The following is a 27,164-nucleotide window of genomic DNA, read 5'->3' as shown; positions in this document are numbered from 1 at the left end:
TTATTTGTGTTTGAGTTGTGTGAATGTTGTATAAATTGGCTGTGCTAAAAATTGGTTGCTTATATGATTGATTCTTGGTGAAAATTTGGTGAAATTTTGATGAAATTTGATGAAATTCAAGCTTTAAAGTTCATGTTCTTGGGGCAGCTGGAAAAACGAAACCCTAAGCCTAAATTGAGGTTCAATTTGTGTTGAAATCATGTAGAAAAGATGGGGTTTTAGTGGCTGCTAATTTATTATGAATTATAGTAAAAATCAGTTGCTGAAAAGACTGAAAAACGGGTAAAAACAGAGAAAGAATCTGAAGAATTTATGAAGAACATGAAGAACACTTTGAGTGTGGTGAAGAACAATGAAGAACACCTTTTTGATTCATAAAAGGGCAAGGAAGTAATTATTTTGGTGTTTGAGGGGTTATTTGGTAATTTTTGAAAGTTAGGGTGGTTAAAGTAGAAATATTAAAAGTTACGGGTGGTAAAAAGTTAATTTTAAAGGTTAAAAGGTAAAGGCAAGGTAATTTTCGAAAATTTAGTAATAAAATATTAAATAATAATATTTAATTAAAAATAATATTTTTATAAAAATAATAAAATAATGTGGAAAAGGCAGTTTTCTGTAAAAGCTTTAGAAAGACAACTTTAAGTGCAAAATCTCATAATTACCTTCACAAAACACTTAGGGAGTGGTAATAACATGATAGTGAGGCAAAGATAAAGAAAAGATAAAAATTCAAAGAAAAGATAAAAACCAAAGAAAATTCTGTAAAGTTTTAATGACAGAAAAACAGACAGAAACTAGTGAACAAACTAGGGCAACATAGTTAGTCCTTGAGTTGCGACTAGGGTTAGGTATTATATTAAAAGTTGAACTGTTTCAGTATAGACTTAATGAACCTATACTTGGGACAGGCTAACTATTCATACCGAAATTTACATAAGCTTTATACATACGTTAAGCAGAGAAATCAAAGCAAAGTAAAGAAAACACAGAGAATAGAGTAACCAGAGAAAAGTAAAGAGATACAGAGAAAAGAGTAATCAAAGCAGAGTAAAAAGACAAAGTGAAAAGAGTAATATGATAAAGAGAAATGGTTTGAGCCAAGATATTGTGAAAGTGAAAGATGTAAAGTTTGTATAGTATGATTGAATAGAGAAAGAAAGAAGTATTGCATAAGAATGTGAAAGTGATGATGAATAATGAGAATGATATTGAATGATGATAATGAGAAAAGAGTAATATAACAAAGAGAATAGAGGAGAAGAGTATAAAAATAAAGAGTTAAGCCTTGTGGCATGATATTCTATTATATGTTCATCTGATGCTTTTCTATTGGCCCTAGAGGTCCTGTAGGCCCAAGTTCACCTACAGTAAGTTGTTATTCCTGTAGGCTGAAGTTCACCTGCAGTAAATATCAATTGTGTATCTTAGGGTGTTGCTCCTGTAGGCCGAAGTTCACCTACAAAGAGTTGTGATTCCTGTAAGCCGAAGTTCACTTACAGAGGTGTCATTTTTGTAGGCCGAAGTTCACCTACAGAAAGTTGTTGTGCTGTAACTAGACTTTTTCTGTAAGCCGAAGTTCACTTACAGAGGTGTTATTTCTGTAGGCCGAAGTTCACCTACAGAAAGTTGTTGTGTTGTGTTTAGACTATTGCTGTAAGCCGAAGTTCACTTACGGGAGTGCTATTTCTGTAGGCCGAAGTTCACCTACAGAGAATAAGCCATATCTAGGACTAGTTCTTGGGTAATGTCGGGTTGCAGGGTGTAAACCGACACGTGAGCTCATGGCCTGCATAGGACAGACATGCATCATATTTGGTTGCGCATTTACTCTGTTATGGTTGTTGTTTGAATGTATGATTTCTTTGTTTGTATTCTATTCACTGTGTCTGTGTTTTATTTTCTTGTATTCTCTTGTTTTTGTTTTGTTTTCTATTTTCTCTGTTTTCTCTAGTTTTCTGCTTCTTCTGTTCACTGCTTCTCGGTATTCTGCTATTTATCTGCTAAACAACACAGAATTAATGAACGTAACTAATAACCCCGACCCTACTAAGAACTCCCCAGTTCTTACCCCTTCTTTCTCCCTTCCCCCTTCAGATGGAAGCATGAGTACCCTTCCATAGTCTGCTGATGACTGTTCTGCAAAGAGGATTCCGCTCTAGGTAGTCTTCTGAGTCTAGAGTGAACTTCGTTACCTGTTTATATGTATATACTGTGAGGCCAGCCAACGTCTGCACCTTGCTTATCTACAAACTTTAACCTAAGTCCTCCATACGATGTTGCTGTTATGTGGCCACTCGATGAAGTACTTGAGAGATGCTCTTTGATAACATATGATCATGCAGAGGAGTAGTAGACGACCTTCCACTTTTTGATGACGTTCCACCTGACTTGAGTTTTGAAGACCTAGAACGTACTTTTCCTCGCTTTGGTAGTTTAGAGGGACTAGGTGAGTATAGAGTCTAGGTTAGCCTGGGTGCTAGCTTAGGGACTTCTTGAACAGGTCAGGACCTGGGATATTGTATGTATATATATGTATATAGTTATTATTTAGCTATATCTAGGGGTGTTCTAACTAAAAGTCTATACTCTAATAAAGGCTGGATCACTGAATATTGTCAACTACTTGTGATGTAGTTATGTGTGGTTGTTTATAATTGTTTTATATATTATCAGTTGTGAATTGATTATGAATGATACTATTTGTTAATCCAAACATTTTTTTTAAAAAAAGTACCTTGCAAATTAACTACGTTTTTAACAACGAATCAGGCTCATATGATAAATAATAGATAATAATTAGGAAGACAAGTTGGTAGCGCTCAGTTTCTAGTATGATCATGACGTACCAGAAATTGGGTCGTTAAAATTTAGTATCAGAGTAGTTCGTTCCCAATAGAGCCTGGGGAGTGGATTGACTATGCTTCATTGCATACTCTACTTGTGTGTCCCATGCTGTTAGGGTATCTTTAAGATACATTTGGCATGAATGTCTATGAGTGCTCATTTTGGGAATGTTCGTGCTTAACTTGAGACATTAAGATTGATCACCTTAATGTTGATTGTTTGGTGCGGATAAGACCTCAATGACTATGAATAGGCATGGTTTAATCGAGCTCCGAACGATGAATCGACGTGAGCCGCAGCTATCTTTATAGCTGTTATGATCTTCATGGCTATGGTTGCGTGAGATTTGGATGCTGTAAGGAACGAACTAATATCTTCGTCAGGATGGCTTGAAGGAAATAGACTGCTTGAAGATGGATTCTACATGTGGCTGAAATTTTGAGGGCAAAATTTTCTTTTAGGAGGGTAGAATGTAACAACCCTAATTTTCGAGTATGCGAGATCTTTTCCGAAGGCACGGATTTTGCCAGAAGATCAGTAAAGGGAATACCTCTTCTGTATCAACAAGTATCTCGATCCTCATTGTCATTATGTCATCCTTAAGCTAGAACCTTTTCCGAGGCAAGCTCGATAACGCGGTCACGAAGAACCTAGTTTTTGAACCGTATTGGTTGGCAGTTTTGATTCTGATTTTCGTAAATAGTCTCTGTTTGACGAACCGGACTCGATTCATGAGAGGAGAGAGATAATAGTATAATATTATCATTATATTAGTATTAGAAGCTTCTTGAATAATATTATAAGGTTACCTGGTCTGTTTTAGTTAAAAACAGGAAATCGGTTTAACCGGGTTCATAGTTTACTGGTGCAGCATAGCACCGGCACTCTCTGATGACTTTAGCAATGCTAAGGCCTCATTATACATGTTTTATTCTCATAATAAATATGTTACTAGTGTCATTTATGCTAGTAGCTCAGAAAATAATTTTTAGAGATGTTTTTACGAGTGTTCCGATACATCTAGTTTTAGTAGTTGTACACCAGAGATATTTTAATATTATTTTAATCCACCTCCAAGCCAACCAATCACAAATCACCCTACACCCCCAAGACCTCCAAGGCTGTCTCATTTCTTCATTTTGGCCGAAAATAACAAGAGAGAAAAGAGAGAAACTTTCATGAACACTTAATCTTCAAAGCTTGATTTCTTCTGAACAAAAACTCAAATCAAAACTCTGATTTCACCAAAATGATCCTCTCTTCTTCCTCTACATAACCATGTGACTTATCAAGGCTGGAAATAAGGTTAGATGGCTGTCTCCCTCCCTCTTCAATTCGGTTTTCAAGGAAAACCATGCAAAACATGTGTTTTCTTGATGTTTTTCCTTAGGAATCATGCTTAACTTGACTTGAGGGCCAAGAAACGTTAATTTTCAGCAAGTCTAAGGTGAGATATCTCTTTCTGACGTGCTGAGGGAGATTTGATCAGTTGAGAGTTTGAGGATTTAAAGTTGTTCTTGATGTGTTTTAGGAGGAAAAAGTGCTTTAAGAACACTTTAAAGAGTAACCGGATTTGGAGCAGCAAATCAAGGTAGGGTGTCACGAAATTAATCTTGATTATTTGTGTTTGAGTTGTGTGAATGTTGTATAAATTGGGTGTGCTAAAAATTGGTTGCTTATATGATTGATTCTTGGTGAAAATTTGGTGAAATTTTGATGAAATTTGATGAAATTCAAGCTTTAAAGTTCATGTTCTTGGGGCAGCTGGAAAAACGAAACCCTAAGCTTAAATTGAGGTTCAATTTGTGTTGAAATCTTGTAGAAAAGATGGGGTTTTAGTGGCTGCTAATTTATTATGAATTATAGTAAAAATCGGTTGCTGAAAAGACTGAAAAACAGGTAAAAACAGAGAAAGAATCTGAAGAATTTATGAAGAACATGAAGAACACTTTGAGTGTGGTGAAGAACAATGAAGAACACCTTTTTTATTCATAAAAGGGCAAGGAAGTAATTATTTTGGTGTTTGAGGGGTTATTTGGTAATTTCTGAAAGTTAGGGTGGTTAAAGTAGAAATATTAAAAGTTACGGTGGTAAAAAGTTAATTTTAAAGGTTAAAAGGTAAAGGCAAGGTAATTTTCGAAAATTTAGTAATAAAATATTAAATAATAATATTTAATTAAAAATAATATTTTAATAAAAATAATAAAATAAAGTGGAAAAGGCAGTTTTCTGTAAAAGCTTTAGAAAGACAACTTTAAGGGCAGAATCTCATAATTACCTTCATAAAACACTTAGGGATTGGTAATAACATGATAGTGAGGCAAAGATAAAGAAAATATAAAAAGTTAAAGAAAAGATAAAAACCAAAGAAAATTTTGTAAAGTTTTAATGACAGAAAAACAGACAGAAACTAGTGAACAAACTAGGACAACATAGTTAGTCCTTGAGTTGCGACTAGGGTTAGGTATTATATGAAAAGTTAAACCGTTTCAGTATAGACTTAATGAACCTATACTTGGGACAGGCTAACTATTCATACCGAAATTTACATAAGCTTTAAATACATACGTTAAGCAGAGAAATCAAAGCAAAGTAAAGAAAACACAGAGAATGGAGTAACCAGAGAAAAGTAAAGAGATATAGAGAAAAGAGTAATCAAAGCAGAGTAAAAAGAAAAAGTGAAAAGAGTAATATGATAAAGAGAAATGGTTTGAGCCAAGATATTGTGAAAGTGAAAGATATAAATTTGTATAGTATGATTGAATAGAGAAAGAAAGAAGTACTGCATAAGAATGTGAAAGTGATGATGAATAATGAGAATGATATTGAATGATGATAATGAGAAAAGAGTAGTATAACAAAGAGAATAGAGGAGAAGAGTATAAAAATAAAGAGTTAAGCCTTGTGGCATGATATTCTATTATATGTTCATCTGATGCTTTTCTATTGGCCCTAGAGGTCCTGTAGGCCTAAGTTCACCTACAGTAAGTTGTTATCCCTGTAGGCCGAAGTTCACCTGCAGTAAATATCAATTGTGTATCTTAGGGTGTTGCTCCTGTAGGCCGAAGTTCACCTACAGAGAGTTGTGATTCATGTAAGCCGAAGTTCACTTACAGAGGTATCATTTTTGTACGCCGAAGTTCACCTATAGAAAGTTGTTGTGCTGTAATTAGACTTTTCTGTAAGCCGAAGTTCACTTACAGAGGTGTTATTTCTGTAGGCCGAAGTTCACCTACAAAAAGTTGTTGTGTTGTGTTTAGACCATTCCTATAAGCCGAAGTTCACTTACGGGAGTGCTATTTCTGTTGGCCGAAGTTCACCTACAGAGAATAAGCCATATCTAGGACTAGTTCCGGGGTAATGTCGGGCTGCAGGGTGAAACTGACACGTGAGCTCATGGCCTGCATAGGACAGACATGCATCATATTTGGTTGCGCATTTACTCTGTTATGGTTGTTGTTTGAATGTATGATTTCTTTGTTTGTATTCTATTCATTGTGTCTGTGTTTTATTTTCTTGTATTCTCTTGTTTTTGTTTTGCTTTCTATTTTCTCTGTTTTCTCTAATTTTCTGCTTCTTCTGTTCACTGCTTCTCGGTATTCTGCTATTTATCTGCTAAATAACACAGAATTAATGAACGTAACTAATAACCCCGGCCCTACTAAGAACTCCCCAGTTCTTACCCCTTCTCTCTCCCTTCCCCCTTCAGATGGAAGCATGAGTACCCTTCCGTAGTTTGCTGATGACTGTTCTGCAAAGAGGATTCCGCTCTAGGTAGTCTTCTGAGTCTAGAGTGAACTCTGTTACCTGTTTATATGTATATACTGTGAGGCCAGCCAACATTTGCACCCTGCTTATCTACAAACTTTAACCTAAGTCCTCCGTACGATGTTGCTGTTATGTGGCCACTCGATGAAGTACTTGAGAGACGCTCTTTGATAACATATGATCGTGCAGAGGAGTAGTAGACGACCTTCCACCTTTTGATGACGTTCCACCTGACTTGAGTTTTGAAGACATAGAACGTACTTTCCCTCGCTTTAGTAGTTTAAAGGGACTAGGTGAGTATAGAGTCTAGGTTAGCCTGGGTGCCAGCTTAGGGACTTCTTGAACAGGTCAGGACCTGGGATATTGTATGTATATATATGTATATAGTTATTATTTAGCTATATCTAGGGGTGTTCTAACTAAAAGTCTATACTCTAATAAAGGCTGGATCACTGAATATTGTCAACTACTTGTGATGTAGTTATGTGTGGTTGTTTATAATTGTTTTATATATTATCAGTTGTGAATTGATTATGAATGATACTATTTGTTAATCTAAACCTTTTTTAAAAAAAAAAGTACCTCACAAATTAACTACGTTTTTAACAACGAATCAGGCTCATATGATAAATAATAGATAATAATTAGGAAGACAAGTTGGTAGCGCTCAGTTTCTAGTATGATCATGACGTACCATAAATTGGGTCGTTACAGAAAAATATTTGATTTTGAAAAAGATATGATTTGAAAAAAAAATTGATTTTGAAAAATTATGAAGATTTGAAAAAGATTTGAATTAAAAACTAACTTACCTCCCTTGTGTTGTCCTGGCGTTAAACGCCCAGAATGGTATCCATTCTGGCTTTTAACGCCCAAAATACTATCTCCTTGGGCGTTAAACACCCAGCCAGTTACCCTGGCTGGCGTTTAAACGCAAAATTTCCTTCCTCACTGGGCGTTTTGAACGCCCAGCTTTTTATCTGTAATTCCTCTACTGAATGTTCTGAATCTTCAATCCTCTACTTGAAAAAAAATTTGTTTAAATTTTTAATGATGAGAGAGAACAACAACAAAATTTGTTTAAACAATGCATGCAAGAACACTTTGAATGTCAAGATGAACAATCATATTATTTTTTTAAGAAAAGAAAGACATGCAAGACACCAAACTTAGAAATTTTCATATTAGAGACACTAATAAATTGAGAATGCACATGAGAAATAGCAAAAGACACAAAACAAGAGAATTTAAAGATCAGACCCAATAAAATCATCAAGAACAACTTGAAGATCAATGAAGAACTCAATGCATGTAATTTTCGAAAATTAGAAAAATACAATTGACACCAAACTTAAAAATTGACACTAGATTCAAACAAGAAACATAAAATTTTTGGTTTTTATGATTTTATAAAAATTTTTTGTATTTTTTCGAAAATTGTTTGGAAAAAGAGAAATAAGAAATTCAAAATTTTTAATATGAATTCCAGGAATCATGCAATGTTAGTCTAAAGCTTCAGTCTAAAAAGATTAGACATGGCTAGCCAAGCTTCAGCAAAACATTACATACAACAGCTAAATTGCTGAGAAAGTCAAAGAAGCTTTTCTAAGGATAAGTGAAACCTCAGTCCAAAAGATTAGACATGGCTTAACAGCCAGCCAGGATTCAACATATCTCATGAAACTCTAGAATTCATTCTTAAAAATTTTGAAGAACATAGAATACTTTAATTTTTTTTGAAAATAAAAAGCTTTAAAATTAAAATAAAATTACCTAATTTGAGCAACAAGATGAACCGTCAGTTGTCCAAACTCGAACAATTACCGGCAATGGCGCCAAAAACTTGGTGCACGGAATTGTGATCTCATTGGAGCCAACAACGTGGTACGCACAATCGTAATCTCAATTCTTTTTCACAATTCCGCACAACTAACCAGCAAGTGCACTGGGTCGTCCAAGTAATAAACCTTACGTGAGTAAGGGTCGATCCCACGGAGATTGTTGGCTTGAAGCAAGCTATAGTCATCCTTGTAAATCTCAGTCAGGCAGATTCAAATGGTTATGGGGTTTTGATAATTAAAATATAAAATAAGATAGAGATACTTATGTAATTCACTGGTGTGAATTTTAGATAAGCGTCTGGAGATGCTTTGTTACTTCAGAACCTATGCTTTCCTATTTCTTTCTTCCAACCATGCGTTACCTCCTTCCATGGCATGCTGTATGATCCTCTCGGATGAAAATAAATCCATATGCGCTGTCACCGCACGGCTAATCATCTGTCGGTTCTGCTAGCATCGGAATAGCACCATTGTCCTTTTGCGCACTGTCACTTGCGCCCCACATTCGTAGGTTTGAAGCTCGTCACAGTCATCCCTTCCTAGATCCTACTCAGAATACCACAGACAAGGTTTAGACTTTTCGGATCTCAAGAATGCTGCCAATTAATTCTAGCCTATACCACAAAGACTCTGATCTCACGGAATGGAAGGCTCTATTGTCAGGAGAGGCAACCATGCGTCGTGAACCAGGAGGCTAAGAGATGTACACTCAAGCTATTGCAGATAGAACGGAAGTGTTTGTCAGGCATGCGTTCATAAGTGAGAATGATGATGAGTGTCACGGATCATCACATTCATCAGGTTGAACTGCGAGTGAATATCTTAGAATAAGAAGTAGGCGTGAATTGAATAGAAGAACAGTAGTAATTGCATTAATTCATGAAGAACAGCAGAGCTCCACACCTTAATCTATGGGGTGTAGAAACTCCACCGTAGAAAATAAATAAGTGAAAAGAGGGTCTAGGCATGGCCGAATGGCCAGCCTCCCAAAGAGGGTTCAATCATCAAAACATGATTAAAAGATGAAAATACAATAGTAAAAGGTCCTATTTATAATGAATTAGTAACCTAGGGTTTACAGAAATAAGTAAATAATCCAGAAATCCACTTCCGAAGCCCACTTGGTGTGTGCTTAGGCTAAGCATTGAGGCTTTTTCGTGCATAGGCTGTTCCTGGAATTAAACACCAGCTTTGGTGCCAGTTTGGGCATTTAACTCCAATTCTGGTGCCAGTTTGGGCGTTTTACGCCAAAAATTTTAGGTTGACTTTGAACGCCAGTGTGGGCCATCAAATCTCGGGCAAAGTATGGACTATTATATATTGCTGGAAAGCCCAGGATGTCTACTTTCTAACGCAATTAAGAGTTCGCCAATGGGTTTTCTGTAGCTCCAGAAAATCTACTTCGAGTTCAGGGAGGTCAGAATCCAACAGCATTTGCAGTCCTTTTTCAGCCTCTGAATCAGATTTTTGCTCAGGTCCCTCAATTTCAGCCAGAAAATACCTAAAATTACAGAAAAACACACAAACTCATAGTAAAGTCTAGAAATGTGATTTTTGAATAAAAACTAATAAAAATATAATAAAAAGTAATTAAAATATACTAAAAACTATGTAAAAAAATACCAAAAAGGGTATAAATTATTTTCTCATCACCTGCTGCAGAGACTAAATCTAAAACCAAAGCAGAGAAAGGCAGGTTACCCACTATCTGTACATGTCCCATGGCATTCTGGATGTGTCGGGGCAGGTTGAGGGGTTGCTCTGTCAAGATACACCAGATGAGGACAGCCATGACTGCTGTGAAGGTCGACTCGTGAGTGCTCGGAAAGACATAGTGGGACATGATTTATGCCCACACGCAAGCCTCCAGGGTGAGTGACTGGGCTGAGATGCTCTTAGGTCGGGTCCTATGATGTCCGTAAATCCACTTACTGCCAAGTTGTACTATGACACCAAGGAAATGTTCCAGTCGAACTGGTATGTCTGAAGCTTGAAAGAAGCCTCTTGATAGGTGTCCTATCCCTCTGGACTAGGTAGAAGGTCCAATGCTCTCTGTATGGCACTCTCGGAGACAGGGACTTGCTGATGACGAACGTAGACAGTCTGCAGAGTAGGTGAGTGAAAGTTCGAGTAGAATTCAACTACCCATGATAAGTTGGCTTCTCGCGGCTACCTTCTCAAAAATCCCCACTGTCTCCTCTCTATGCGGGGCTCCACAAAATCAACAATGTGTGTTGGGACAACGAGCAGACGCTCGTTGTTGTAGTTCCTCTCAGCTAGGATGGGGAACATCTGTTCGCAATAACGGTTAGTGAACCATGTGGAGTCTCGGGCGGGAAAAGCTTTCTCTGATTCATCAACCTTAATGATCTTCTTTACCCTCTTTGTTGGTGGCTTTACACTGGTAGATGGTAGTGCTTTTGCTAGTGTTCTCTTGTTTCCCCTCCTTGCTAGTGTCTTGTCAGTGGCCTTCTCTTTTCCTTTCTTGGTACCCGTGTCGAAAGAAGAAAGAAAAGGAAGAATATTAAATATAGATACTAAGACTGGAAAGGAGAAAATTCCAAGTGATAATGAATGCCAAAGGAAAGATGTTAGCCCAACAACATGGTAGCTACAACATGTATGTAAGACAACAATAAAGATCAAGAAGGCAGTTCATAAACTTAGATGCAAGATGGTAAAAGCATGCAAGTAATAGGCATGAGAAGCATGAGTCAAGCATCAAGTAATAAGTGTGCCAAATAAAAGAGCATATGTAATGATGACAATTGTGGATAATGATCTCAAATACATGTGGAATCCAAGTGTTGTGAAAAAGAGGCATATAAGTAAAAGAGTAAAAGAAAATAGGATTCCAAGTGCCATAATAGCTTTTTCACAAACACGTGGTGTGAAAGGGATAACAAGAATGAAAATAATGTAATCCAAATGTATAAGAGAGCCAAAATAAAGTATCAACTGTCAAATCACTCCTCATAATGTTCACAAGCTTAATTAAAGTAAGGTAAGACCCAAATAAAATTCCAACACCAACATGAAAAATGCATGGAAGAAGAAAGAAAAAGAAACCATAGATAATAAAAGTAAAAGAAGAAAAAAAGAAAGAAATATAAAGTAGAGTAATAATAAAAAAAAGTAAAAGGGGAAGAAGAGGAGAACCTTAATGAAGAAGAAGAAGAAGGAAGAAAGAAAGTAATAGAAAGTAAGAAAGAATAAGGAAGAAGAAAGAAAAAAGAAGGAAGAGATAATTAGGATTGAGAAGAATTAGGATTGGAGGGGTTGAAGATGTGAAATTAGGCGCTGAGGTGTTTAAATTGTGCGTCGCAAGCGACGCGTACGCGTGCTTCAAGCGTACGCGTGGATCGCGCTTTTTCCAATCAATGCGTACGCGTCAAGGACGCGTTCACGTGACTTGAGTTGTGAAATTGGCGTGGGGGCAGCCTTGCGCATGCACAACTCTCTGTCAAAATACGCACCATTGCCAAAATTTGAGGTGACCCGTGCGCGCAGGGACGCGCACGCGTGGATGGGCTGGATGGGAAAATGACGTGTGCGCATCAGGGACACGTACGCGTAATAGGATTTGTTCGTCTAGCACAGTTCCAGCCCTACACCATCACAACTCTCTGCCAGAATCCTCATTTACGCCGATTTCATCATCCACGCGTGCGTGTGCTTGACGCGTACGCGTGGTGTGCCAAAATTTCAATTGACGCGCACGCGTCAGGGACGCGTACGCGTGAGTCAGTTTGTGCGCAATGCACCCTTCCTGCGCCACTCCCGCGCAACTTTCTGTTCAATCCATATGTTTCACGCACACACATATGACGCGTACGCGTCGGTGATGCTTGTGTGTCGTGTGCGTTTTTTTTTTATGCAGAATGCAGTATGCAGCTAATTCATGCAGAGATGAGAAATGGATACTGAGAAAAAAAACAAAACAAAATAAATAAAAGAAGGTTAAGAAGAGAACTGAAAGATCGTACCCATGGTGGGTTGTCTCCCACCTAGCACTTTTCTTTAACGTCCTTAAGTTGGACGGTCCACTAGCTCAGTTTTCCGCAGTGGGTGGATCCTCCAAGAGGAAGATCTCTAGCTCCTTGTTTTTCTTCATCTTCTCACCATGGTATAGCTTTAAGCGATGTCCATTGACCTTGATGAATTTGGAGCTTGAAGGATGACTCAAGTGAAAGGCTCTGTATGGCTCTGCCTTCTCTACTCTGTAGGGACCTTCCCATATGGATCTCAGCCTGCCTGGCATGAGCCTTAGTCTGGAGTTTTAAACGAGAACCAGCTCCTTGATAAACCCCAATTTTGTGGTTTATATTGTGTAGAATTTGGGGGTTTTTGTCAATATTTCTCACACTTATTCACAAGAATTGCATAGTTTTGTGTTTCATTCCTAATATTGCTCCATGATGAAAAATATGCTTATTTTGCCTTAGAATTGCTATATTTTGATCCTCTTTTATTGTCATTCGATGTCGTGATATCTTTGTTGAGTGATTTCAGAAATTATAGGGCAAGGATGGCCTAGAAGAGAGAAAGAAAGCATGCACAAAAGGAAGGAATATGAAGACTTGGATTTTGGGAACTTCACAATGGACGCACATGTAACGACCCAACTCCCAGTATGCCATGGTCATACAAGAAGCTAAGTGTTACTAACTTATCCTTCCTAATTATTAACTATTAATTAATATATGAGCCTGTTCCTTGTTAGAACGATGCCAATTTTTATGAGTAATCTTTTTTTTTTTATTATATCGTTACGGATAACAAGGTAAACTATACAAGCATACATTGAGGGCAATAAAAGGAAGCATAGGAAAATATAGAAATATAACAGATCATATACATCATGTACACTATAACAAAACATGTTGCATTTACACAAGATCAAGTCAGTTTACATCCTCGTCATCCTACATAGCATATATATACACGACACTCCCAGGGCCTGGCCCATACAAAAAGCCGCTAAACTGGCGCCCAGGCTAGCCTAACCATAGTATAGCTCCTAGCTCTCTGGTGTACTAACACAAGTGAGAGACTAACTAATAGATAATGTCAGACTAGAGTGTCATCAAAAGAATGCCCCTTCTGCTGTCAAACTATATCTACACGTGGCCGTTCGGAGAATCGCCGTGAGGCTCGTCCATCTCCTCATCCTACTCTATCTCTATCTCAGGATCCTCCTCCTCCTCATCGTCCGCAGCTACAGCTATACCCTCAGATCCACTAGAAACACTGTTGTCACTATGTACAAAATCATTCGCGAGCACAGGTCCGTTCACGTATATAGGGGCTACCCCACTGTCCAGTAGTGTCGGCTCATCAGGCTGTGGAAAGTCAGGGATCGGCTCAGGGGAAAAGTCCCACTCTGGTGGTATCACAGGTACGTAGTCACCAGCTAACTCGGGCTCATCAGGAATGATAGGCTCAGGTTCTACCTCATTCAAAGGTTGAGCTGGTATAGGGTGCTCAGGATCATCAGGAAAAGGATGTACAGGTGCGTCAGGATGTAACCAGGATAAGGGAAAGTCGTAAGGAGCATCGGGTCAAAATGCGGGCTAGATAGAGGATGTTGAAAAGCTGGATTTGGTAACGCATATCGTCTAATACGAGGCTCCAATCCCATGATGAAGTAACTGTGATGTATCGGATCCTCGTAGACATATGGGTCCTCAAACTCATAGAATATTAGACCCGTCTCCATCTGAAGGGGAGGAAGGGAGAGAAAGGGTAAGAACTGGGGGGTTCTTAGTACGGTCGGGGTTGTTAGTTACATTCATTTATTTGGTTCCGATTAGCAGATGGATATTAGAATACAGTAAAGTAGTAAATAGTAGTGAAAAATAGATAGAGAAATAGAAAAACAGAACACAAGCAGAAGAATACAAGAAGATAAACCATAGACATAGCACTCAATCAAACAAACAAAAAGAAATAGATCACACACAAGAAAGAATGCAACAGAGAATGATGCGCAGACAAGAATGATGCATGTCTAGCCCTAGTACAGGCCATGAGCTCATGTGTCGGTTGGCTGCCCGCAATCCCGACATTTATCCGGTCACGAGTAATCCCGATTTTACGAATACGATTTTCCGTTCCTAAATAAATGCGCATATAATAATAGCTGCTCATTTGAGTCAGCCTCTGCTTACTGCAGGAAAATGTATATATACTCTGCTCTGCTCTGCTCTGAGGAAGCGGAAAATAGCTGTAGGTAACTTAGTTTCCCTACAGAAGCTCTGGGTTGCATCAAGCAACTAATATACATATATATATATATATATATATATATATATATATATATATATATATATATATATATATATATATATATATAGATATAGCTCTTGGTTACATCAAGCAACTAATACATATATACAAATATCTCTTTATTATACTACTCTTCTCTTTATATCTCTTTACCCTGTTCTGGTTTCTCTTTTCTCGGTATCTCTTTACTCTGCTTTAATTACTCTGTTCTCTGTATCTCTTTTCTCTTCTCTGATTACTCTTTCTATCTGTATCTATATTACTCTTTTTCTCTTTACTTTACTCTGGTTACTCTGTTTTTTGTGTTTCTCTACTCTGCTCTGATTGCTTTACTTAACGTATGTATTTAAAGCTTATGTAAATTTCGGTATGAATAGTTAGCCTATCCCAAGTATAGGTTCATTAAGTCTATACTGAAATAGTTTAACTTTTCATATAATACCTAACCCTATTCACAATTCAAGGACTAACTATGTTGCCCTAGTTCGTTCGCTAGTCTCTGTCTATTACTCTGTTGTTAAAAATTTACAGACTTTTTCTTTGGTTTTTATCTTTTCTTTGGCTTTTATCTTTCTTTTATCTTTACCTCACTAATATGTTCTTACCACTCCCTAAGTGTTTTATGAAAGTAATTAAGAGAATTCTACACTTAAAGTTGCCTTTCTAAAGCTTTTACGGAAAACTGCCTTTTTCGCATTATTTTATTATTTTATTAAAATATTATTTCTAATTAAATATTATTATTTAATATTTTATTATTATTTATTATTTTATCATTAATTTTCGAAAATTAACTTACCTTTTACTTTTAACCTTTAAAATTCACTTTTTACCACCCGTAACTTTTAATATTTCTACTTTAACCACCCTAACTTTCAGAAATTACCAAATAACCCCTTAAACACCAAAAATTTTACATCCTTGCCCTTTTAAAGATCTAAAGCCCGTTCTTCATTGTTCTTCATAAATTCTTCAGATTCTTTCTCTGTTTTTACTCGTTTTTCAGTCTTTTCAGCAACCGATTTTTACCATAATTCATAATAAATTAGCAGCCACTAAAACCCCATCTTTTTCACATGATTTTAACACAAATTGAACCTCAATTTAGGCCTAGGGTTTCGTTTTCCCAGCTGCTCCAAGAACATGAACTTAAAGCTTGAATTTCATCAAATTTCATCAAAATTTCACCAAATTTTCACCAAGAATCAATCATATATGCAACCAATTTTTAGCACAGCCAACTCATACAACATTCACACAGCTCAAACACAAATAATCAAGATTAATTTCGTGATACCCTACCTGGTTTTGCTGCTCCTAATTCAGTTAGACTTTCAGGTGGTCCTTAAGCATTTCTTCCTCCTAAATCACATCAAGAACAACTTTAAATCCAAAAACCCTCAACTAACCAAATCTCACTCAGCATGTTAGGAAGTGATTTTTAACCTTATACTTGCTGGAAGTTCACGTTTCTTGGCCCTCAAGTCAAATTAAGCATGATTCCTAACGAAGAACATCAAGAAAACACATGTTTAAACATGTTTCCTTGAAACCGAATCAAAAGAGAGATGGTGCAGCCAACTCACCTTGATTCCAGCCTTGATAAGTCATGTGATCATGTAGAGAAAGAAGAGAGGATCATTTTGGTCGGATTGGAATTTTGATTTGAGTTTTAGTTCAGCAGAAATCAAGCTTTGAAGATTTGGAACTAAGAACCTTTCTCTCTTTTTCTCTCTTCCTATTTTTGGCCACAAAGTGAAAATGAGCCAGCCTTGGGGGTTTTGGTGGTGTAGGGAGAGTTGTGATTGGTTGGATTGGAGGTGGATTAAAATAATATTAAAATATCCCAGGTGTATAACTACTAAAACTAGATGTATCGGAACACTTGTAAAAACATCTCTAAAAATTATTTTATAAGCTACTAGCATAAATGACACTAGTAACATATTTATTATGAGAATAAAATATGAATAATGAGGCCTTAGCATTGCTAAAGTCATCAGAGAGTGCTGGTGCTAAGCTGCACTAGTAAACTGTGAACTCGGTTAAACCGATTTTTCTGTTTTTAACTAAAACTGACCAAGTAACCTTATAATATCATTTAAGAAGCTTCTAATACTCATATAATGATGATATTATCCTATTATATCTCTTCTCTCATGAATCGAGTCCAGTTTGTCAAACTGAGACTATTTACGAAAAATCGAATCAAAACTCCTGATCGATACGGTTCAAAAACTATGTCCTTCGAGACCGCGTTATCGAGCTTGCCTCGGAAAAGGTTCTAACTTAAAGATAACATAATGACAATGAGGATTGAGATACGTGATGATATATTCAAGGTTCTCCCCTTACTAATCCTCCGTAGAAATCCGTACTTTCAGAGAAGATCTCGCGTACTTGAAAACCGGGGTTGTTACATTCTACCCTCCTAAAAGAAAATTTTGCCCTCAAAATTTTAGTTACCTGAGAATAGATGTAGGTAATCAGCTTTCATCTTATCTTCCCATTCCCAAGTGTGTTCTTCTTCTGCTTTTTGTCCCCAAGCTACTTTGACTAAGCAAACAGTTTTGCCTCTTAGCTGCTTATCACTTCTTTCTATGATCCGAACTGGTGATGCTTGATATGTCAAATCGTTTCGTAACTGTACTGTCTCTAGTTGTAAAATGTGACTCTCGTCGGGAATATATTTCTTAAGTTGCGAGACATGAAAAACATCATGAAGGTTTGACAGATATGGAGGAAGGGCTACTTGATAAGCTACTAGACCGACTCTTTTAAATAATTGGAAAGGTCCTATGTATCGAGGGTTAAGCTTTTTAGTCTTAAGGGCTCTACCTATTCCAGTAGTCGGGGTTACTTTTAGAAAAATATGGTCTCCCTCACTAAACTCTAAGGGTCTACGTCTATTATCGGCATAGCTCTTTTGACGGCTCTGTGCTGTCTGGATCTTCTGGCGAATCCCCTTTATCTTCTTAGTCGTTTCTTGTACTAAGTCTGGACCTAAGACACTAGCTTCTCCGTCATCATTCCAACACAATGGTGTCTGACATCTCCTTCCGTAGAGAGCTTCATAAGGTGCCATCCCGATACTTTGTTGGTAACTGTTGTTGTAGACGAACTCGACCAATGGCAAATACCTATCCCAACTGCCTTGGTTATCCATCACACAAGATCTTAACATGTCTTCCAATGTCTGGATTATTCGCTCTGATTGTCCGTATGTCTGAGGATAGTATGTTGTACTCATGTGCAATTCTGTTCCCAACGCTTTCTGGAAAGCTCCCCAGAATCTGGAAGTAAACCTCGGATCTCGATCTGAAACAATTGACGAAGGTATTCTGTGAATCGTACAATTTCTTGAATATATATTCGTGCCAGCCTTTCTAATGTATAGTCAACTCGAATCAGAAGGAAGTGTGCTGACTTTGTCAACTTGTCCACAATTACCCAAATGGCATCGTGTCCTGTTGAGGTCCTTGACAATCCTGTGACAAAATCTATAGTGATCTGCTCCCATTTCCATTGTGGTATTTCCAAGGGTTGCAGGGTTCCTGACGCCTTCTGATGTTCCACCTTCACTCTCTGGCAGGTTAAACATTTTGAGACATAGTCAGCTACCTCTCTCTTTAAGCCCGGCCACCAGAACATTTGTTTCAAATCTTGATACATCATTGTCACTCCAGGATGCATAGAAAATCTACTTTGATGAGCTTCTGCAAGAATCCTTTGCCGCAAATCTCCAGAGATAGGCACACAAATTCTGTTCTTGTATCTCCAGATACTGCTACGATCTAGTCTTACAGCTTCTGGTTCCTCTACTTTCATCCGTCTCAGCATCGTCATCATTTTTTAGTCCTGTGCTTATGCTTGCTGAATCCTAATCTTAAAATATGGTGTTATATGCAGCTGTGCCAAACGGACTCCACTTGACGTCTCATTCATAGCCAACTTAAGGTCCTCAAATTCCGCAAGTAGCTTCTCTTCCTTTATCATCATCCAAGAGATACTCAAATTCTTCCTACTTAAGGCGTCTGCCACCACGTTCGCTTTTCCTGGGTGATAACTTAACTTAAAATCATAGTCCTTCAGGAACTCCATCCACCTTCGCTGTCACATATTAAGATCCTTCTGGTCAAAGATATACTTTAAACTTTTGTGATCGGAGAAAACTTCTAGTTGAGCACCATACAAATAGTGCCTCCAGATCTTCAGAGCAAACTCCACTGCAGCCAATTCCAAGTCATGCGTCGGATAATTTCGTTCATGAGGTCTCAGCTGCCGGGAAGCATAAGCCACCACATTTTTTTCTTGCATCAGCACACATCCAAGTCCTTTATGAGAAGCGTCACAGTATACTTCAAAAGGTTTTTGTGGATCGGGTAGTACTAGTACAGGTGCAGTTGTTAGCTTTTCCTTAAGCATCTTGAAGCTTCTATCACACTCAGCCGTCCAGATAAATGGAACTTCCTTTCGTGTAAGGTAAGTCAAAGGTAAGGCTATCTGTGAAAATTCTTTGATGAACCTCTGATAATAGCCAGCAAGTCCGAGAAAACTCCGAACTTCTGTAACGGTCGTAGGTGGTTCCCATTGCACTACTGCTTCAATTTTTGAAGGATCGACTGCAATCCCTCCCTGCGATATAACATGTCCCAAAAACGCCACCTTCTCTGTCCAAAATTCGCACTTTGATAGTTTAGCATATAACTTCCGAGTCCTCAGTATATGCAATACAGTCCTTAGATGCTCTTCATGCTCTCTTTCTGTCTTTGAATAGATGAGAATATCATCTATGAAAACTACTACGAACTGATCAAGGTACGGACGGAAAATATGATTCATGTAATCCATGAAAATCGCAGGAGCATTAGTTAGTCCAAACGACATAACCATATACTCATAGTGACCATATCGAGTTCTAAATGCAGTCTTTGGTATATCTGATTCTTTCACTCGAATCTGGTGATAGCCCGATCGCAAATCAATCTTCGAGAACACAGTTGCAGCTTTCAACTGATCCATCAAATCATCTATCCGTGGAAGTGGATACTTGTTCTTGATGGTGACTTTATTTAACTGCCGGTAAGCTAAGCAAAGTCGCATTCCACCATCCTTCTTCTTTACTAGCAATACTGGAGCTCCCTAAGGTGATGCACTGGGACAAATAAATTTTTTTCTAAGTAGCTCATTCAACTGCTTCTTCAACTCTGCAAGTTCCAGTGGTGACATCCGGTACGGTGCTATGGAAATTAGTCCGGTTCCAGGTACTAGTTTAATGCTGAATTCTATCTCTTGCTGAGGAAGGAACTCAGGTATGTCATCCGGGAAAACATCAGAAAATTCTTTCACCACTCGAATTTGTTCTAAGCTTAGTTCACTGTCACTCGAGCTAGCCGCTAACAGAACGTACCCCTCACAATCACTCCTGTCTAATGTAACTTTTACAGTATTCAGATATAAAGTATGAGACAGATATGGTTTAATATCTAAATTATCAGATGGAATAACAGCAGTTCTTTCATAGCAATCAAGGAAAACATGATACTTGGACAGCCAATCTAATCCTAGAATAACTTCTAAACCACATAGAGGCAAACAGATTAGATCATGTATAAAAGTTCTGTTCCTAATAGTGAATGATACTTGCAGGCACGCTAAACTGGTCAAAGTATTTTGGGATGCAGGTGTATGGACAATTAGATCAGAGTTCAACTCAGAGAAATCTAGTCCCAACTCACGAGCAACAGTTAAAGAAATAAAGGAATGCGATGCACCTGAGTCATATAGTATAGTTAGAAATCAATTTTTAACATAACACTGACCTTGGATCAGGGCGTCTGATTGCATAGCATCATCAGCAGTCATGGCAAACACTCGACCTTGTTGTTGGGTTCGTACTGGATTCTGAGCGGATATCTTTAGGCATTCCTTAACAATATGTCCAGTTCCTCCACAACTATAGCAATTGAATCTTCCAAACAAACACGGCTTATTACCATGATCCTTCCCACATCACTTGCATGTAGTGTTCACCTGCGCCTGTTGAGGTCGTTTGCCATTATCCTGCCTCGGTCGACCTCCGTTTCCACCCATAGGGCTTGTAGGGATGTTACCAGCCTGTGGGTTTCTTCGCTGTGGCACACCAGGTGTCTTAAAATTGGTCCTTCGTGGTTGCCAATTATAACTATTGTAGTTCCTTGGTAGAAATCTTTTACGACTTGCTTTAGACACAGTTACCTTCTTAGCACATTCTTCCACTAACTTACACTTATTAACCAGCTCAGTAAAATTTCGTGTCTCCAATGGAACTACTGAACTCATCAGATCCTCACGAAGGCCCCCTTCGAACTTCAAACACTTCCATTCTTCAAAGTCAACAGGATTCCCTTGACAGATCTTGGAGAAACAGCATAAGTCATCAAACTTACAGGCATATTCTGCAACAGTTGTGTTACCCTGTTTCAGCTGTATAAGTTCCATCTCCTTAGCGTCACGAGCTGCCCTCGGAAAATACTTCTTATAAAATTCATTCTTAAAAGTATTCCAAGGAATATCGCCTTCATCTTGTTGCAACAGTCGCTGTATCCCCTACCACCAATGCTCAGCTTCTCCTTCCAGCATATAAGTAGCGAACTCTACATGTTGGCCTTTCGGAACATGCTGTGCTCGCAGTGATCATTTGATAGCTCGAAACCAGTTGTCAGCATCAGTTGCAACGAGTGTACCTTTAAACTTAGGCGGTTTAACCTTCAAAAAAGTTGAGAGGGTCATAGGTCTTTCGAGATGCCCCAAGTTATTCTCATCATTTTCACTATCTTCCCCATGTTCATTCTCATTCCCGTTTCTCACTCCAAGACGGTCAACAGCCCTAGCCGCTGCTACTGCAGCCTCACGCACTGCCTCAGCCACAGCGTTCATGGTAGTCATAAACGTTTCCTGTTCCCTCTCGTAGTTAACATTAGGAATTCCTTCCCGTACGCCTCGTCTCCGTGAACCCATCGTGGTCCTGTTCACACCAAAAAATTATTATTAAGGTGACCAGTCTTAACACTTCAAGTCAAGTGTGAACATTCCCAGAATGAAAACACAGAGACAATCATGAAACACATATCACATAGATATCCTATAAGCATGAGACACACAACAGAGTATACAATAAAGCATAGTCAGTCCACTCCTCAGGCTCTATTGGGAAAAAACTGCTCTAATACCAAATTGTAATGACCCAACTCCCAGTATGCCATGGTCATACAAGAAGCTAAGTGTTACTAACTTATCCTTCCTAATTATTAACTATTAATTAATATATGAGCCTGTTCCTTGTTAGAACGCTGCCAATTTTTACGAGTAATCATTTTTTTTATTATATCGTTGTGGATAACAAGGAAAACAATACAAGCATACATTGAGGGCAATAAAAGGAAGCATAGGAAAATATAGAAATATAACAGATAATATACATCATGTACACTATAACAAAACATGTTGCGTTTACACAAGATCAAGTCAGTTTACATCCTTGTCATCCTACATAGCTAATATATACACGACACTCCCAGGGCCTGGCCCATACAAAAAGCCGCTAAACTGGCGCCCAGGCTAGCCTAACCACAGTATAGCTCCTAGCTCTCGGGTGTACTAAAACAAGTGAGAGACTAACTAATAGATAATGTCAGACTAGAGTGTCATCAAAAGAATGCCCCTTCTGCTGTCAAACTATATCTACACGTGGCCGTTTGGAGAATCGCCGCGAGGCTTGTCCATCTCCTCATCATGCTCTATCTCTATCTCAGGGTCCTCCTCCTCCTCATCGTCCGCAGCTACAGCTATACCCTCAGATCCACCAGAAATACTGTTGTCACTATGTACAAAATCATTCGCGAGCACAGGTCCGTTCGCGTATATAGGGGCTACCCCACCGTCCGGTAGTGCCGGCTCATCAGGCTGTGGAAAGTCAGGGATCGACTCAGGGGGAAAGTCCCACTCTGGTGGTATCACAGGTACGTAGTCACCAGCTAACTCGGGCTCATCAAGAATAATAGGCTCAGGTTCTACCTCATTTAAAGGTTGAGCTGGTATAGGGTGCTCAGGATCATCAGGAAAAGGATGTACAGGTGCGTCAGGATGTAACCAGGATAAGGAAAAGTCGTAAGGAGCATCGGGTCAAAATGCGGGCTAGATAGAGGATGTTGAAAAGCTTGATTAGGTAACGCATATCGTCTAATACGAGGCTCCAATCCCATGATGAAGTAACTGTGATGTATCGGATCCTCGTAGACGTAGGTGTCCTCAAACTCATAGAATATCACGCCCGTCTCCATCTGAAGGGGAGGAAGGGAGAGAAAGGGTAAGAACTGGGGAGTTCTTAGTACGGTTGGGGTTATTAGTTACATTCATTTATTCGGTTCAGATTGGCGGATGGATATTAGAATACAGTAAAGTAGTAAATAGTAGTGAAAAATAGATAGAGAAACAGAAAAATAGAACACAAGCAGAAGAATACAAGAAGATAAAGAATAGACATAGCACTCAAACCAACAAACATAAAGAAATAGATCACACACAAGAAAGAATGCAACAGAGAATGATGCGCAGACAAGAATGATGCATGTCTAGCCCTAGTACAGGCCATGAGCTCATGTGTCGATTGGCTGCCCGCAATCCCGACATTTATCCGGTCACGAGTAATTCCGATTTCCCGAATATGATTTTCTGTTCTTAAATAAATGCGCATATAATAATAGCTGCTCATTTGAGACAGCCTCTGCTTACTGCAGGAAAATGTATATATACTCTGCTCTGCTCTGCTCTGAGGAAGCGGAAAATAGCTGTAGGTAACTTAGTTTCCCTACAGAAGCTCTGGGTTACATCAAGCAACTAATACATATATACAAATATTTCTTTATTATACTACTCTTCTTTTTATATCTCTTTACCCTGTTCTGGTTTCTCTTTTCTCTGTATCTCTTTACTCTGCTTTAATTACTCTGTTCTCTGTATCTCTTTTTTCTTCTTTGATTACTCTTTCCATCTGTATCTATATTACTCTTTTTCTCTTTACTTTACTCTGGTTACTCTATTTTTTGTGTTTCTCTACTCTGCTCTGATTGCTCTACTTAACGTATGTATTTAAATCTTATGTAAATTTCGGTATGAATAGTTAGCCTATCCCAAGTATAGGTTCATTAAGTCTATATTGAAATAGTTTAACTTTTCATATATTACCTAACCCTATTCACAATTCAAGGACTAACTATGTTGCCCTAGTTCGTTCGCTAGTCTCTGTCTGTTTCTCTGTTGTTAAAACTTTACAGACTTTTTCTTTGGTTTTTATCTTTTCTTTGGCTTTTATCTTTCTTTTATCTTTACCTCACTAATATGTTCTTACCACTCCCTAAGTGTTTTATGAAAGTAATTAGGAGAATTCTACACTTAAAGTTGTCTTTTTAAAGCTTTTACGGAAAACTGCCTTTTTCGTATTATTTTATTATTTTATTAAAATATTATTTCTAATTAAATATTATTATTTAATATTTTTTTATTATTTATTATTTTATCATTAATTTTTGAAAATTAACTTACCTTTTACTTTTAACCTTTAAAATTTACTTTATACCACCCGTAACTTTTAATATTTCTACTTTAATCGCCCTAACTTTCAGAAATTACCAAATAACCCCTTAAACACCAAAAATTTTACTTCCTTGCCCTTTTAAAGATCTAAAGCCTGTTCTTCATTGTTCTTCATAAATTCTTCAGATTCTTTCTCTGTTTTTACTCATTTTTCAGTCTTTTCAGCAACCGATTTTTACCATAATTCATAATAAATTAGCAGCCACTAAAACTCCATCTTTTCCACATGATTTTAACACAAATTGAACCTTAATTTAGGCCTAGGGTTTTGTTTTTCCAGCTGCTCCAAGAACATGAACTTAAAGCTTGAATTTCATCAAGTTTCATCAAAATTTCACCAAATTTTCACCAAGAATCAATCATATATGCAACAAATTTTTAGCACAGCCAACTCATACAACATTCACACAGCTCAAACACAAATAATCAAGATTAATTTTGTGACACCCTACCTGGTTTTGCTGCTCCTAATTCAGTTAGACTTTCAGGTGGTCCTTAAGCACTTCTTCCTCCTAAATCACATCAAGAACAACATTAAATCCAAAAACCCTCATCTAACCAAATCTCACTCAGCATCTTAGGAAGTGATTTCTAACCTTAGACTTGTTGGAAGTTCACGTTTCTTGGTCCTCAAGTCAAATTAAGCATGATTCCTAAGGAAGAACATCAAGAAAACACATGTTTAAACATGTTTCCTTGAAACCGAATCAAAAGAGAGATGGTGCAGCCAACTCATCTTGATTCCAGCCTTGATAAGTCATATGATCAAGTAGAGAAAGAAGAGAGGATCATTTTGGTCGGATTGGAATTTTGATTTGAGTTTTAGTTCAGCAGAAATCAAGCTTTGAAGATTTCGAACTAAGAACTTTTCTCTCTTTTTCTCTCTTCCTATTTTCGGCCACAAAGTGAAAATGAGCCAGCCTTGGGGGTTTTGGGGGTATAGGGAGAGTTGTGATTGGTTGGATTGGAGGTGGATTAAAATAATATTAAAATATCCCAGGTGTATAACTACTAAAACTAGATGTATTGGAACACTTGTATAAACATCTCTAAAAATTATTTTATAAGCTACTAGCATAAATGACACTAGTAACATATTTATTATGAGAATAAAACATGAATAATGAGGCCTTAGCATTGCTAAAGTCATCAGAGAGTGCTGGTGCTAAGCTGCACCAGTAAACTGTGAACTCGGTTAAACCGATTTTTCTGTTTTTAACTAAAACTGACCAAGTAACCTTATAATATCATTTAAGAAGCTTCTAATACTCATATAATGATGATATTATCCTATTATATCTCTTCTCTCATGAATCGAGTCCAGTTTGTCAAACTGAGACTATTTACGAAAAACCGAATCAAAACTCCTGATCGATACGGTTCAAAAACTATGTCCTTCGTGACCGCGTTATCGAGCTTGCCTCGGAAAAGGTTCTAACTTAAAGATAACATAATGACAATGAGGATTGAGATACTTGATGATATATTCAAGGTTCTCCCCTTACTGATCCTCCGGAGAAATCCGTACTTTCAGAGAAGATCTCGCGTACTCGAAAACCGGGGTTGTTACAGCGCACGCGCACTTCACGCGCCCGCGTGGATGAGGATAGCTAGAAGCAGTGCACAAGGATGGACGCATCCATGTGGATCAGAGGAATTCCACTGACGCGCACGCACACTTCATGCACACGCGTGGATCACGAAAGCAATCGGCTCGCATGCACGCATGGCGCGCACGCGCGGAAGGCTGCACGTTACCTCATTAAAGGAAATCATGCCTGGCGATTTCTAAGGCTCATCAAGCCCAAATTCAAGCTGTTTCTGCATGGAAAAGACCCAAGGATGCTAGGGGAAGAGGGGGATCAATCATTTTACACTTAGACACAATTTTAGCTGGTTTTTGGTTCTTTGTTCTTCTAGAGAGAGAAACTTTTGTTCCTCTCTAGATTTAGCCTTAATTTGATCTTCCCTTGTTGAATTTTGAATTGGATCTTGTTAATTACTAGTTTTAATTGTTTAATTTGAATTCTCTAGTATAATTTTGTTTAGATCTTGTGTTAGTTTTATGTTTCCTTGTTGTTTGTCATTTTACACCCATTTCATGAATCTTGTAGATCTTGATTTGTTATTGTTGCATTGATGATTTCTATGATTAATTGTGTTGTTTGAGTTATTGTATGTTGATAATTGTTAGTGGGTACTTGTTAGTTCAAATTTAATTGCAATTTGAATAGGTCTTTTATCAATGCTTACCATGTGTTTGATGAAATGTTTCCTTTGATTATGGAGTAGTTCTCTTTACTCCTGGCCTAGGCTAAGGGAATTGGGTAAGCTTGAGTCAATGGGTCTAATAGATTTGATGATTTGGGAACCCTTAGTGGTCAATTTGATAGCCATTGACACTAGCCTACTATCAAGTTAATTGGTAGTGAGGTTAGACCTTATGGGTTGATGTTGACTAAACCATTTAACATACTTCAAGTATAGAAGTAAACTTAATAAGTTTGGTTCCTCATAATTGTCAAGATATGGTTATTAGACAAGGATGGTGACTCCAATTCTCATGCTTAGCCAAGAGTTGTTTTTATCATTCATATTTGAAAACCCAAAAATCTTGATTATTTTGTCTTAGTTATAGTTACTTGTTTAGTTTAGAATAGAATTACATTGGATGTTATTTTATGGGTTTGGAATTATTTGCAATTTGCTCTAGTTGTTTGAATTAGTTTCTTGCATTCCAAGATTACTTGCTTGTTAAGATTCCTAGTTTAATTTCTTGCTCATGACTTG

The 27,164-nt window shown here is 37.8% G+C and overlaps 1 protein-coding gene across 1 annotated transcript in view; it reads right to left on the bottom strand.

The window, feature by feature from the left end:
- LOC148580632 (uncharacterized) overlaps nucleotides 1-21,221 on the bottom strand; it is a 109,605-nt gene extending 88,384 nt beyond the window's left edge. The window contains exons 1-2 of the mRNA XM_088492268.1: nucleotides 20,775-21,221; nucleotides 19,101-19,550 (exon numbers count right to left, since the gene is read on the bottom strand). Coding sequence (XP_088348394.1) covers nucleotides 19,101-19,550; nucleotides 20,775-21,221 — 897 coding nt within the window. The remainder of the gene's footprint in view (nucleotides 1-19,100; nucleotides 19,551-20,774) is intronic.
- Between the last annotated feature and the right edge of the window lie 5,943 nt (nucleotides 21,222-27,164).

This window comes from Arachis ipaensis, chromosome B10, assembly GCF_059453495.1.
Source record: "Arachis ipaensis isolate K30076 ecotype BB chromosome B10, ASM5945349v1, whole genome shotgun sequence".
NCBI classification, from domain to species: domain Eukaryota; kingdom Viridiplantae; phylum Streptophyta; class Magnoliopsida; order Fabales; family Fabaceae; genus Arachis; species Arachis ipaensis.
Note: the sequence above shows the minus strand (reverse complement) of the source record. Positions and strands in the feature narration are given on the sequence as shown.